The following is a 14359-nucleotide window of genomic DNA, read 5'->3' as shown; positions in this document are numbered from 1 at the left end:
TGCTGACCCGCTGTTAATTTGTCTTCTTACCCTACCTCGAGGTCCTCTCCCCACTCAGTGCCTCTTTCTTCACAAGCCCCTTGGAGCTGCACAATACAAGTATGTATACTCGTCTGCTTGGACAAAGAAAAGTCTTTTTCTGTTAAATTTCCCTCTTGCAAGACCCTGTCTGAACGCTCCTTCATATCGTACCATGATCAGCGAGAGTTACAGGCATGCAGGACATCTCTCCTGACCTTCTGTAGACATTGACATCTGAGCTAGACATCTAGACTCTCTATGATCACTCAGGAGAAAAAGGAAATCAGCATCCTAAAGCAGGCATCTAGAATAGGTAAGGGCCTAATTCTAAAATTCTGATTCCTAAAAGGGCCTAATTCTCCTCACTGAATGAAAGATGAGTAAGGAGCTTGGATGTCAATGGCTATATTGCAGAAATCCCGTCTTAAGTGAGCTGAATCCCACCCACAGCGTCTTCCCGAGTTCATCAACTACATCGTCTAGTGTTACTTTAAAAGACCAATGTAACTTCTACAGCTGGCCACAGACATCAGGTTTCATCATCTCAGATAGGCGTAAATAGAACCTATTATAAGACTCAACCTCAGGTCTTGATCTGTTAGTAGGCATTGCTCCTATCAAAAATAAGCCTGGCTGAATCCCTGTTGCGGGTGGCTTTTGAACTCTATCTTGAAAGGGAAATGATAACACAATTATTAAGATCTAGCCACTATATATGGAACATGCCATTCTAGTAACAATTTAATTAGATGTCAAATGGCAGGGATAAGGAAGCAGTATTTTCTTTAACTTAAAGGTAAGGCATAAGCATGGTAAAGTAACTCATCCAGAGGCAGACAGCAAGATCTGCATAAAGACAGAACTAAACGAAAACCCCAGACAGCGTTTGAATTGCAGACCAGCATCACTGTAACTAACACAGGCAACTGTATGTTCTGTGAAATTTTTTTCCCCTGACATGGCAACACAACTTCTCTGAACAACATCAGCAAAGTCAACAAAAGCGCTCTTCTGTTGGGAGTGCTTCATCCAAACAATGAGTTGTGCTGGTAAAGCTGTGCTTGATGAGTGATTTTTTTTTTTCCTGGTTGACATGGATTTGTGGACAAAAGATTAACCAGAAGTTCCAGACAAGCATTTGAACCGCAGCAGCAGCAGTTAAAAACTGTAAACATAACGTTAAAGAGTTAACAGGCTTTTGCAACACTTCAGAATCATTGCAAACTAATTTTCAAATTAAAAACTGATTTATTTCTTTTGATATTATAGTCCTCAGTTTCAGTACTGACATTTGAAGACCAGGTGTCCTCAGAATCATGAGATGAGTGCTTTGCTCTTGGCCTTTTGACTGTAGTTGTAATTTCATGGTTACAGCTCCTAAAAGGCAAAAATTGCTGCTACCAGAAGGAAGACATGACGGATCCCTCCACTTGAGGGCTATATTATTCTATACACATGAGCTCAGTTTCTCCTTGTCACACAGACCCTCTTAAAGAAAAGCCTTTTACTTTTTCTCTTCAGAAATTCAAAACACATAAATGAGAAATGAGTTAGACTGTCCTCCCCTAGGGAATAACCCTACTCCCACTTATGTTAAGATCATAAGTTGGTGGAATGATTCAGTAGGGTGGGTACAAGGTCAGCAAGGTGTCTTCCACAAAGATTGGTGTTTACACTAAGAAGTACACAAGAAAGAGTTCCAACCCAGTTTCATTAAGTCTAGGTGTGAAACAATCTTCCCAAGGGGATTTTTTATCCTCTTCATCCTGGGTAACCCTTCTTGCAAGCCCTCGCCTTGAGCACTTGTCAAAGGGAAAAGGAAGTATATTAGAGTTCACCATAAGCCTTCACAGCTACAGAATTAAGGTCTTAATTTAAAATACATTCCACCAAAATCCTCAGGGACTCCAATGGCCAGTCAGACTTCAAGATCTAGACTAGCTCAGAATCCTCCACACTTCTTAGGACACCATTTATATACCACAATTTCATCTTCCTGGACATTTTAATCTCCTGTGATGCCACAGTATTGTCCTAATGATCCTTCGGTCTTTTATTAGTGCTGCTTGCTATGCAGGGACCCTTTTCTCCTTTCCAAAAACCTATGGTGGTTCTGCAGTCTCCACCTTTAGGCCCTGACCTAACCTGCTTGATTTTAATCAACAGTCTTTACATCTGTGAGTCACACCCACATTGCAACTTCTGTCACCGACATCGTATTAGATGTGGCATGGCCAAAAAAACAATTTTACTTTTTCTCATACTACCAATTCATCATGTTCTCCTACTTACTCCAGGCCGCCAATAGAGTTATTCTGGACTTCACTCCCTCCTGGAAAACATACTTTCTGTCTCCAAATTTGCCACTTCATTCTCTGTATCTCCCAAATCGAGTATTTTTTTTTTTCTGATTGCAACTAATATATGCATTCTCTCTCAGCAGCACTTGTTACACCCTTCTCTTCACTATCACTTTAATCAAGTCCCTTCCATCCACGCCCTGATGAGATCTTTTTCCAGTCCTGTCATTTTGAGCATATGACTTTTCTCCTAAATCAGTCTACCAGCTCCATCTCTTTCCATTTCATCATGTTTGAGAAACTTGTTGTCCTACACACTTCACACCACCTTACTTTGCTAGCCTTAATCTTCCTTCTTCCAAGGCACCCTCACTCACCTCACTCTGTAATAAACACTTAGTATCAACACTATTTTTCTCCCTGGCCCTTTAAACTTCTTTTTATGATATCCCTCTTTTATGGGGTACTGTAACTAGATGTTCAACCCTCTACCTTATCTTTGATCTTTCGGAAAGGTGCTCTGGATAACACTATAATACAATTATTAATAATAAGGAATTTGGAATTTAAAAAGTCTTGCCAGCATTTAAGGACTGCCAAGCTAGTCACCTGAGAAGGGAGAGCTACATAAATTAGGGACTGAATCCAATGCACCTGATTGCTGTGAAAACAAACTAAATTGGACACACAGCCAAACCATACCTATGTATTTCCCAAAAGGTTAAAAAAATGGCAGGGCTGCCCATTCTCCTTGTCTTCTACAATGACTACAACCTAAAAGAAAACCCACCTTTTAAAGAAAAAAATACATTAAGACACTATCAAAAGCTTATACAGAGGAAAATACAGACTCTTAAGACACTTACCATATGATCCATCATGCAAAATAGTTTTAACAGGTTCTTAAAAGCAGCTGAAACTCCTAAATTAGATTAGGGCTGAAAAACTGCCATGTTCTCCTCACTATCTCTGCTGCTGTATTTCATGACCTCCCTGCAAATTCCAGGTAATGTTTAGAAAAATATTTCACCAAGATACGCTTCCACTCAGTAATCCACAGTAAAAGGACAGTCCTAGATATTCAGACTTCTAATCTAAAGTGTTGGTAAAACTGTTTGGTTGTCATTTTCTGGGTGAAGTCAACCAAAACTTTACCTTTAGAATAAGACAAAGTCAAGCTAATTAACTAACACACTTTTGCAACATAATCACAAGCTACTATAGAATGTATTGGTAGCGGTAAAAGTACAAAAGTAATAGTGTCAGCAGTGCACAGGGTGCTTCCCAGGCAAATAAAGGCCATAAGTCTCTGCTCCAAGGAGTTATGAACAAAATCAGATGTACCAGTGACCACTATCAATGGAGACATGAGAGAGTAAATAAATGGTAACAGGGAATAACAGAGAGCGCTATTTGAGATATTTTTCCTATTACTAGCTACAGATTATTCTAATGGTTCCAAACTTGTAGTATCAAAATTTAGGGTTGAGAAGGGAATAAGGATATTCAACCTCAACATCTCACAGTACATCTTTTACTCACATCATAATCAGTTTTGCAACACTTCTACCAGAGACCTATGAATTAAAAACATGAATAAGAAACCTACACAAACATCAGTCTCACGCTATGTGGTCCTACAGAAGGTTCTCAGATACATGACCTTTAAGGGACAGATTGGACTGTTCCCAGTGTCTGCTTTTTCATGGCATAAATGGGGAGCATGGGGAGACAGAGATAAGCGGTGCAAAAAAGTTCCTGCCACAAACACCTGCATTGCCCAAGTGCTCATGACTTGCAAGTCAAAACAATGTTCAAAAAGACATCTTGTCACACAAAAAGACTAACTCAGATCCAAAATGAAACATCTCATTGTAGCACTCTTGCCTCAAAGGGGAACACTTGCTTGAATTCCTTCTTTTAGGGCCATAAATAATCCATGGTCTTTGCTTCTAAGCTCTTGTAAAGTCAAACTTCTGCATCCTTAAATCCACATTCCTAATTATCCACATGGCCAAAGTTCTTAGCACGCAACTGTATGTCACCGAATGAGTTTTCATTCTCCTACTTTCCTACAAATGGGGATCTCAACCTTCAGGCCTCCTAATTTTTCACCACCTTAACTCCGTACTTCCCACTCCCACATTTGGCCCAGTCCTGCATTCAACAGCACTCATTTTGTGCCCAGCTTCAAAATCCCACCCTCCCCATGTGTGCTCCTGGGGACCCCAGCACCTTTGGCAAAGACAAACTATCCCAATACCCGGGTTTCTCATTGCTACCTTCATCACTTTGCCCTAAATTACGCTTCTCTCTCTGCTCCACCATCCATGCCCACATGCAATTTAAGCACCATGTGGAGCCTGAGCCTCAACCCAACCTGTTGGCAGGGCCTTACCTCAGATTTCTGGCTGTTATAGCCTCTCCTACTCTTGGACCCATGTGGTAGAAGTTGGTGAGCCCTACGTATCATCCAGCAATCAGCTATATTTACCACATTGCTTTCTATACAGCCCCATCCTCATGTTCATGCTCTGTATCAGAGCCCTTCTCCCATTGTATGATGCGTGTCCCATGCCTCACCCATCACACATCCCAACACAGCATTGCTACAGAAAAGAGAAAGACTGGCAGGCCATCAGTTGCTGAGCTACATTTGGGAACTCAAATATATCCTGCAAGCTGCTCAGTCCATTTGTGATAAAATTTTCCAGATAAACGTTGTTAGTACAGCTGTACCTGCATGTCTGTCCTACCACCAATGCCTTTTTTAACAGTACATTAATACTTCTGCCGGAGAAGCTTCCACTAGTTTCTTGAATGAAATAAGCTCAACTGACTGAAAAAAACAAAAAAAAAAAAAGACAAAAAAGACTGTCCATGCAAAGGTGTCTGAACTCTGACTTTGGCAAAAGCATATTCTGCGATTCTGTGATATGTGCACACGTGTGCATGTGTAATCACAGAATCATTAAGGTTGGAAAGGACCTCTAAGATCATCAAATCCAACCATCAACCCAACACCACCAAGCCCACTAAACCATATCCTGAAGTGCCACGTCTACATGTTTTTTGAACACTTCCAGTGATGGTGACTCCACCACTTCCCTGGGCAGCTTGTTCCAATGCCTGACCACCCTCTCAGTGAAGAAATTTTAAGATCACTCCCCTGGCATTACTATCAATATTTCTGAGGTGAGTATGCAGATGAGAACTTTCAAGCTTACACCTCAGCAAAATCCTCAAAAAACTAGATAGTTGTTTTACATAAAGGGGCTGTTTAAGCTCATTTCAATATTTATGCCCTTGTTATGTCGCAAAGAACTGATACACTGCAGTGCAAATACAACAGTCCTCCAGCAACAACACAGATTTTTCTCAAGCATTCACCATATGTTAAAGAAACCTTATAACAGAAATAGCATAGCACTGATCAGTTTATGACATTAACTGCAGGCATACAAAGGTACTTGTTCAGGCATTTACAACCACAAGTAAGCTTGAAATTATGTTTTATGGTTCTGTCTCATTGTTCTTTTACAACAGTCAAAAGCAATATATATTATTAGCATAAAAATACCACAGTGTTCATAAGTAATTTTGTAAGAACATCTGTGTTCTGCATCCATGCTGGCTTGGATTGCCTCATCGAATACATGCAATTTACATATCTAACCACAGAAGGATTAACTGTGGTCATTTTGGACAAGAATACTTTATTAATATGTCCCTCCTGCTAATATTTGTAGTTTATCTTCTTCCACCACCAGTGCTTCTTAGGGTAAGGAAAACTTTTGTTACCAGAAGGAATCAATGTGCGTAAAACACATTAGGAGCCTCTCAAAGACCTGGGGAGGCTGATGTTTTCAACAATAAGAACTGAAGAGTGACTTAATCAGAAGGAAGAAGTACTTTTCCCCACTTTGAAAGTGGAACACAGCAAAAGAACAAGACTTGCAATAAAAATTACTAATTTGGCAGCACAACAGCAAAAACACAGAAACTGCCCCAGGCCTGCAGCTCTCCTGTCTGCAGTGATTCTCCTCCCATCAAAGGCACTGTGTAGCCTGAAGTCACACAGCTGAAACTATACACCTTTGATAACTGCTATTTGTCCAGGCTTTTGGAATGGAAATACAGCCAAAGTTGTTACAGTTTAAATGTGTATTTGCCTGAAATGAAATAACATTATACAAAACCAGAACAATTTGGAAACTTTGATGATGCACAACAAAAGCAAATTTCATTACCTGTCAGCGCTTCAAGCACTATCTTGTTACTATTCATATACCACCACCCACCCAAAAAGCATCCAGACAGCTTCATACTAAAGGCTCACCTCAAATCAATACCTCTTTACCAATAGTACCCCATGAAGTGTTCTTATACTCTTTCCATAACTGAAGACCAAATACAGAGTGATACTTTCAATGATATGTACTGCCTCAGCTCCCAGCAGTCCAGTCTGAGACTCTGACAGCCGGAGGTTGCTTCTGCATGGTCTTCTAACATGAGTGTGTCTAAATGTCCCTGAACTCATTCGTATTTTTAATGTCCTAGGTTTCTATGGCAGCGACTTCCACAATTCAGTTTATGCCTCTCAGAGACATGAAAGAATACCACTAGATTTCTGAGGCATTACTTCCCTTGATATCTGTGCCGGCCAAGGGTATTACAGAATCATTAAGGTTGGAAAGGACCTTCAAGATCACCAAGTCCAACCGTTAACCCAACACTACCATGCCCCCTAAACCATGTCCTGAAGCACCACATCCACACGTTTTTCGAACACTTCCAGTGATGGTGACTCCACCACCTCCCTGGGCAGCCTGTTCCAATGCCTGACCACTCTCTCAGTGAAGAAATTTTTCCTAGTACCCAATGTAAACCTCCCCTGGCGCAACTTGAAGCCATTTCCTCTCGTCCTATCACTAGTTAGTTGGGAGAAGAGACCAACACGCACCTCGCCACAAACCCCTTATGGTATTGTATCAATATCACTACTCATTATCAGACTTACTGGTCCACAGTTTCCCAACGACACTTTCAACTTTTTAAAAAAAAAACACTAAGGTGTAAGTGCTAACTTGCATTTCTACAGTATTATGCTAGCTGGTTTGTAAAAAGGGGCTTAAATCAGTATTTCATCAACTTCCTGTTTGAGTTTTGGGATTCTCAGATAAGTTCCATTTCTCCTTCACAGTCTGCCATTACTCATTTACTCTTTCCTCCTCAAAAAATCTTGTGCTTAGCATGACTTTTTTGACTTCTATGTCAGATCCCTTCCTTTCAAGCAAAGATTACAGTGTGGGAATCTCCTTAACAGTGAACATTGCAGTTCAGCTAGCTTTCTTCCCCATGAACTTACCTTCCTTCTTCACATTTTTTAGTAGCTGTTTTTACATTTTTATTCTCAAAATCATTTTTCACCAGCATTATTATGGTTTCAAAAATAATTTAGAGGTTACTATCCTTTCTATCCTGTGTCTTTCAACATGACTACAGCTTTCTGAAGGGGTTTTTCTTATCATATATTTAAGACTTTATATTAGCTTTTTTAATAACAGAAACTTTTTTTTTTTTATTTAAAGAAACATCACTAGTAGAAGATCAGTTCCTTCCCAATACATTGCTTTACTTATTATTATTGACCACCTCCCTTCATATAATTATGTTGTGTTGCTAGTGGAAGCTAACTAAGGTAAGCATAATCAGTTCAGTAACTATGTTTAGATACTGCTTTGGAAAAGAGTCGCTTTGTTGACAATATGTTAAGATTACTTTAGTTTCAAGATCTTTACCTATATTTGTGTGCATGGTTGTTTTAAACAGCTTGAAAAATCCAAACACTCTGCATGACAAAAAAGTAAGCCCTACTCAAGACCAACTGAATCTCTTCTCAACAGAAGAGCAATAGACTCAAAATTCAGCTCTTCCTGATGAAAGATCAGACTTTGCAGCACAGAACAGGTAACTGTGGGAAAAGCCAAAAGGGCACAAACAAATGATTCTCAGCTAGAAGTCTGAATGGGCAGGAGGAGGAGAAATCTGTCTTTACCTACAAGTATCAAATAACTGTTGAACCTATGACTGCAATTCCTGAAAGGCCAAAGAGAAAACCATTTAAAATATTATTTTCATAACCACTGTACAGTAGGCCAGCAACATTCAGAAAATAACAGCAATTGAAGAGACAACCTAAAAAAAGAGAAAAATCATTATTTTGAACACTGTGCTTTTAAGATTGTTCTTTTGATTGTCCTGAAAGCAACAGTATTCTCAAAAGAAAGCAGGATAAAGGATAGTTGTTATGATCATATCACTTTGTTTTTGTCAGTCTTTGCTATTTATTATTGATATCACTTCTTACTGTCTTTAATTTACATGTTAATATTTCATGTTCATAAGGGACAGTTTAACAAAGGTGACACAATTTTATAGGAAATTCAAATATACAGTCTTGCTTGTCACATCTACAAAACTCGCAGTGTGTGTATGTAGAAATTGGAAAAAAAATACATACACCCACAAGTCTCCAGGCTTCACTTATCACTGCATATTGGAGCCGATTCAGAACAAACCCCTCAATTTCTCTGTTTAGTTTGACAGGAGATTGACCAATCTTCTTCATCAGGGCATATGTTCTCTCTGTAGTAGAAGGATCTGTTTCTGGATGAGGAACAAGTTCAACCAACGGCACAAAGTAAGGTGGATTTACCTCAAGAAGAAACACAAAAGAAGAACATCAACTATCAACAGATTAACAGAACAAGTTAATACAAAGCATCTTTATAGCTTGTTACTAGCATGGGTATTTTCCAGTGAACACAGTAAGCCTGATCTTCAGATCCTGAAAGACCCCAATAAAAGCTGGTGTATTAATTCAAATTAAGAAAAGAATTAATCTTGCATTAAATCTAACTCTGTTTAACCCCAGCAAAGTTCATGAAGCTACACTAAAGACAACAGCACTCAAACAGTACTAGAAGACTTTATACTGACTTGAGTAACTGATGTTTTCTCAATATTCAGGCTGTTTGTTGTTGTAAGACATATGGTCAACACCTGTCTTTCAACATGAAGCAAAGCATTTCCTTTTAGATATTCAGGAACTTTGTAACAAAATTATTGCTAAACACCACCTGTAAGATGCAACACTTAATAGATAAGCTGCTACTGGCCCAAGCCTGTAAATATATGCTAAACACTGTAACAGATATCACATAAAACATACTTCGAAAAAGTTGCAGAACAGGTTACCTTCAAACACTGTACCTACTTTAAAAATAATTTAAAACATCACCTCTCCCTGACTCTTCTCAAATGTAATTTCTCATCAAGTCAAAAATACATTACACAAAGGTCTTGAAGTAATAAACAAAAAATTCTACAGAACATCCTAGAAACACCTAAAAGTTCTTCAGGTCATAGTGTTACAGGCAGTAACACTGCCTGTGTCCTCTTTCCAAAAGCAGCAGTCCTTCAGCCATATTCTTAAGGTGTTAAACTCAGCTCTCGGTCTAGTTTCCAGGCAATAGAAGGATCTAACATACCATAAATTACTACCAGAAATAATGTTGACATTTAAAAGATGGTAATTAAGTACTGATTCTTTCACCATGCTCCCTTATAGCCAACTGCTCTTAACTGTGCTCATGTAAATGCCAAGTCCAGCATTTAGTCACAGCAACATGCAAGTGGTCTTTCCTCTCTGCATGTTCTTTCTTTTCAGTACTTACATGGTTCCCTTTACTGCAGGGTCTGACCAACGCATAACCTGATGTAGGTTACATCTGCTCTAACTCCTGATGTAACACACTCCATTTCTTTTAAAGTGCCTTGTGTTCCAACATAACCTTTCTAACATCCAGCTCTTTGGCAGTGCCACCACCAAGGCAGAGAACAGCATGGACACCATCGCAGGTGTGGTGCCAGGCAATTTAGCAAGACCCAAAACACTGCAAGCACCAAGAAGTTCTCTGAAGGCTTTTCTAACCCTTAAGTATATCACAAGTTCCAATCAGGCAGAGGACGAGTTAATTGTTGAGAGAGGCTGAAGCTATTACAAATTTCTTCCAAGATTAGTGTTGACAGTCATCTTACTGAAATATTCTATTTCATGAACTTGGCATGGGGAGTATACAGTGTGTTCATGAGCACACTGAGGAGACTTAGGAAGACAATTTTTTAGGAGTGAGATGTTGGTAAAAATGAAAAGAGGTACAACACGGGTGAAAGTGGGGGTGGGGGAAGGTTTCTAGAAATGAGAAGAGGAATGCAATGCCTTTCTTCAGGGAGCAGAAGAGCTTACCTTACCCAGCCTAGCAAAATGAAAGCTAAGAAAGGACATGACAAAGTAAACACAGAGAAAGGATTAAGCTACACAAAAGCTGTCAACAAACATCAAATTAATTTTAATGGACTGTTAATAGGATTGGAACAAAAATTAGAAGACACAAACAACTTCCAACAGGAGTATAGGAGTTAAAAAAAATAGTCTAAGAGTCTAAAAATCACATTTTTAAGGTGATTTGATTACATGGTTTCCTGTACAGCAAGGGACTTCACTCAATGGCACAGTTTCCTCTAGCTCCATATTTCTAGCTGTGTGACCTAGCAGGCACATACAATACATCAGAAATGGACTGCTCTGCAGAAGAGCTCTACCAACTCACTGCCTGAAACTGCTTGCAGAAAACAGCTGTTCCTACAAGTATTGCATGCATTTCTATCACACAGATGTGCTATGGGATTTCATCTATTTTTTCTAATTATTGAACCTATTGCTATGTTAAGCAAAGGGATTTGCTTAGAAGGAGCTCATTCTGTCCTTTGGGCATTTTATTTCATTTCTCCTCACAGGCTCACCTGTGCCAGAGGCTTTACAACTTTAGCTTTTAATTTTTCTTGTATAACAAATTCGACACTTCTCGTTTCCGCAGTGTCTGCTGCAGCCACCATTCCCCACGTCCTGCTGTTGCGTTCAAGACACTAGTAAGCCCATAGTTAAAACAAAAAACACTAAAAGCCAACAACTACTACAAAGCAAGCATGTTTCCTGATATAACAGATGCAGAAAGGCCCCTGGAAGAGTACACCAGCTCACAGTTTCTCCAGTACACTCCCCTTTCAGTGAAGCTGAGATCCAAACATTACCAAGAAAATCATCTCAGTTGAATTGCAAAGCCATTTCAGAACAATTAAACATTTTAAGGTACTCCAGAGTATTTGCTTTGGAAAATGCATATATCCTTACAACAGCAACCTAGAAAATGCTTATGCAAGGACTAGCTACCTTTCCAGATCTGATAAAACCTGGTTTCAGAAGTGGCTCCTATAAAGACTGCAGCTCAGACTAAACAAGTCAATTGGAACAGACCAACTTGGGAAAACAGTAATAAAGAGTAATGTAAAATCAAAGACTGACAAACAGTCAGAGAACAGGCAGAAGCCCAGGAATTGGTTAAAAAAAAAAACAATCATAGCTATAGTTACTTAATACAGAAGTCTAGAAGAGACATTGTCTCTTCTCTTGCACTACAGAAAGTTACAACCCTGGAAATAAGAGATAAGGAACTATTGAACTTTAGACTGGAGAAAGGCTAAGCATAGGCACAGACACATACTTTGGACTTTCTTTTAATTAAAATGGGATGAAAACTAATTATACAGAAAGGAACCAATCCTTTTGTGCCTTTTGCTTCCCAGTCACCCCAAGGCACAATGGTGGTGGTGGAGGGATGTCAGAAAGGGACTGATCAAATGCTTTGACACTGTAGCATTAGGCTACAGGTAGCTATAGAGACATTACAGTAAAGTAGTGCTGTATTTTTGCATTCACACTGCCACTCTTGAGCATGGCCAGGGAACTGACATTTACTTTCCATCCTGAGGGATGCCCTGAAGAGAGAACATGTAGTTACCAAGTTGCAGATAGCAGAGCAGTATCTTTCTCCAGATATTGCAAACCTGCTAACAACAGTCGTCTTAACTGACCTGTCCAACACCAGACTAACAAATGCATTAGCTATTGAGTAGTAGTAAACAGAAGCAGTAAGAATCCCAGTGATCAAGACAAAATGCTCTTCCATGCTGCGAAGAGATGTCATAAACTGCTGTCTGGCAGCTCCACATAGAACTCTACAGAAGTTCACAGGTGCCCTTCAGCATTTTGAGGTTCCGCTGCCACCTCTAGTCATGCCATTTCTGCATCACTGCCCTGTCGCAGCATGCAAATTCAGCTGCAAGTACAATTTGTTCCATTTCATCCATTTGCTTTTCCTCTTCAGGTATACAGCTTCTGCATCAGAAGTCTGAAGAAACCAGAGTCAAAAGCTTCCATCTTTCATCAACATTAGCTGACAAGCACATGCAGCTCACTGTTTGGATCCCTACTGTTACCCCACAGCAGCTGAAAAAGGATACTGGAAAAGACTAATGATGCCACAAGAAGAAAGTAGGAAATTTTATAGGTTTGTCTTCAAAACACAGAATTCCTACATTTTGAGAGCCAGTAGTTAAGAGTAACACACAACAATATGAGCACAACAGCTTACACAGAATGTATCTTGAGCCAACAGTATGAAACACGCATACATCCTCTCAATTTAGTAGATGCTGCTGCTCACAAAATGACCAAACTAAAGCTTTTATGATGTCAGGCCCCTGCACACTAATGATGGCACAGAAGCATTCCAAATATCCTTCTGTATCTCTCAGTCTCCAGGGAAGAGTTTGGGGTGCAGTTTAGCCAAACACCTGTACTACTACCACTACTACAAAAACCAAACACACCATTATACTTACAGGATGTGACACAATACACTGCTTAACGTGTTTAAGGCCAGTGAACAATTTGTTGGGTAAGAGACAAGACGTCGAGCTGCTCAAGATAACATTGTCACCAACAATAAGATCTAACTGACTGAAAATCTTCTTTTTCAGTTCCAGGTTCTCCGGAGTACATTCCTGGAATAAAAACAAAAATCAGTATTAAAAGTCTTCTAGTTCAATAGTATTTATCCATGTGTTTCAGACTTCATTGATCCCGCCTTGACACCTAGGAACTCAGCATAAACCACTGTTTTAATCAGCCTAGATATACCAGTGAGCTGTAACATAGCTGTAAATAACTTCCCACATATAAAGAAATGGAAAGCCCAAGAGTTTCTCTATAGCAGGAAGATGGACCATGACACACCACAGGAGATTTAACACAAAACAAATGATCTGCTTTGTTTAAAATACAGATGTTTACTCATGCGCAGAGATAGAGATAACAGTATGGACGAATAAGATCTGGTCTCCATTTTTTAAAGAGAATCTCACACGACAGAAGTCAGTATTTGCTCTCAGACAAAATGGAAATGAAGAGGTGTATCTCAAAAGAAGACAAACTTACTATCTCCAGAACTATAGAGGAAGATTTCAAGGTTCAATTCTGAAACCTGCACTGAAACAGCTCTTGGTGACCCTCACACTTAAAAAGCTGAAATATCTCCATTCATTTCAACTCTGAGAAAGATTTCTGAAGTAGAATGCACACTATAAGAACTTCTCCCAAAGCTATTGAGTGTGTTTAGCTCTGTAGTATTGTGTGAAATTTCACATGTATGAGCCAACAGCCACAATCCACAGCCGCTAGAATTTCAAAGTCAGCCTCAGGAGCTGCCTGAAGGAGAACATGTAGAAGTCCACCAGTCTGGGAGCAACGAGGACATGGGAGAATAGCTACAGTGGATCCCACAATCAACAGTAAAGACTTCAACCTACAAGAAGAAAACAGGGGAACAAAGACAGGTTGTTTTCTGGGGTTTTTTTGGAAGGATTTAAAAAAATCCAAACAGGATCCCAAACTTGCAAAAGCTCAGCTTTCCCTTTAAAATACACAGACAATGCCTGCTCTTTTCCAACTCTAATCCTCTCCCACCTGTCAGTGGTTCATTCTGTCCTTCCTGCTATGCTGAACTGCACATGAGGGTAGGGAAAAAGGCTACACATTTAATATAATCAAAAATTTACATTTAATACCTGCAGCT

General features: G+C 39.5%; 1 protein-coding gene across 1 annotated transcript in view; it reads right to left on the bottom strand.

Annotated features, from left to right (window-relative positions):
- CRYL1 (crystallin, lambda 1) overlaps window positions 1–14359 on the bottom strand; it is a gene marked incomplete at both ends in the record, with an annotated part of 54935 nt that overhangs the window by 13416 nt on the left and 27160 nt on the right. Inside the window, 2 exons of the mRNA XM_010290773.1 lie at window positions 8845–9039; window positions 13128–13289. Of these exons, the coding sequence (XP_010289075.1) occupies window positions 8845–9039; window positions 13128–13289 (357 nt within the window). The remainder of the gene's footprint in view (window positions 1–8844; window positions 9040–13127; window positions 13290–14359) is intronic.

This window comes from Phaethon lepturus, unplaced genomic scaffold, assembly GCF_000687285.1.
Source record: "Phaethon lepturus isolate BGI_N335 unplaced genomic scaffold, ASM68728v1 scaffold7437, whole genome shotgun sequence".
Taxonomy (NCBI): Eukaryota; Metazoa; Chordata; class Aves; order Phaethontiformes; family Phaethontidae; genus Phaethon; species Phaethon lepturus.
This window is presented reverse-complemented; position numbering and strand designations above follow the sequence as displayed.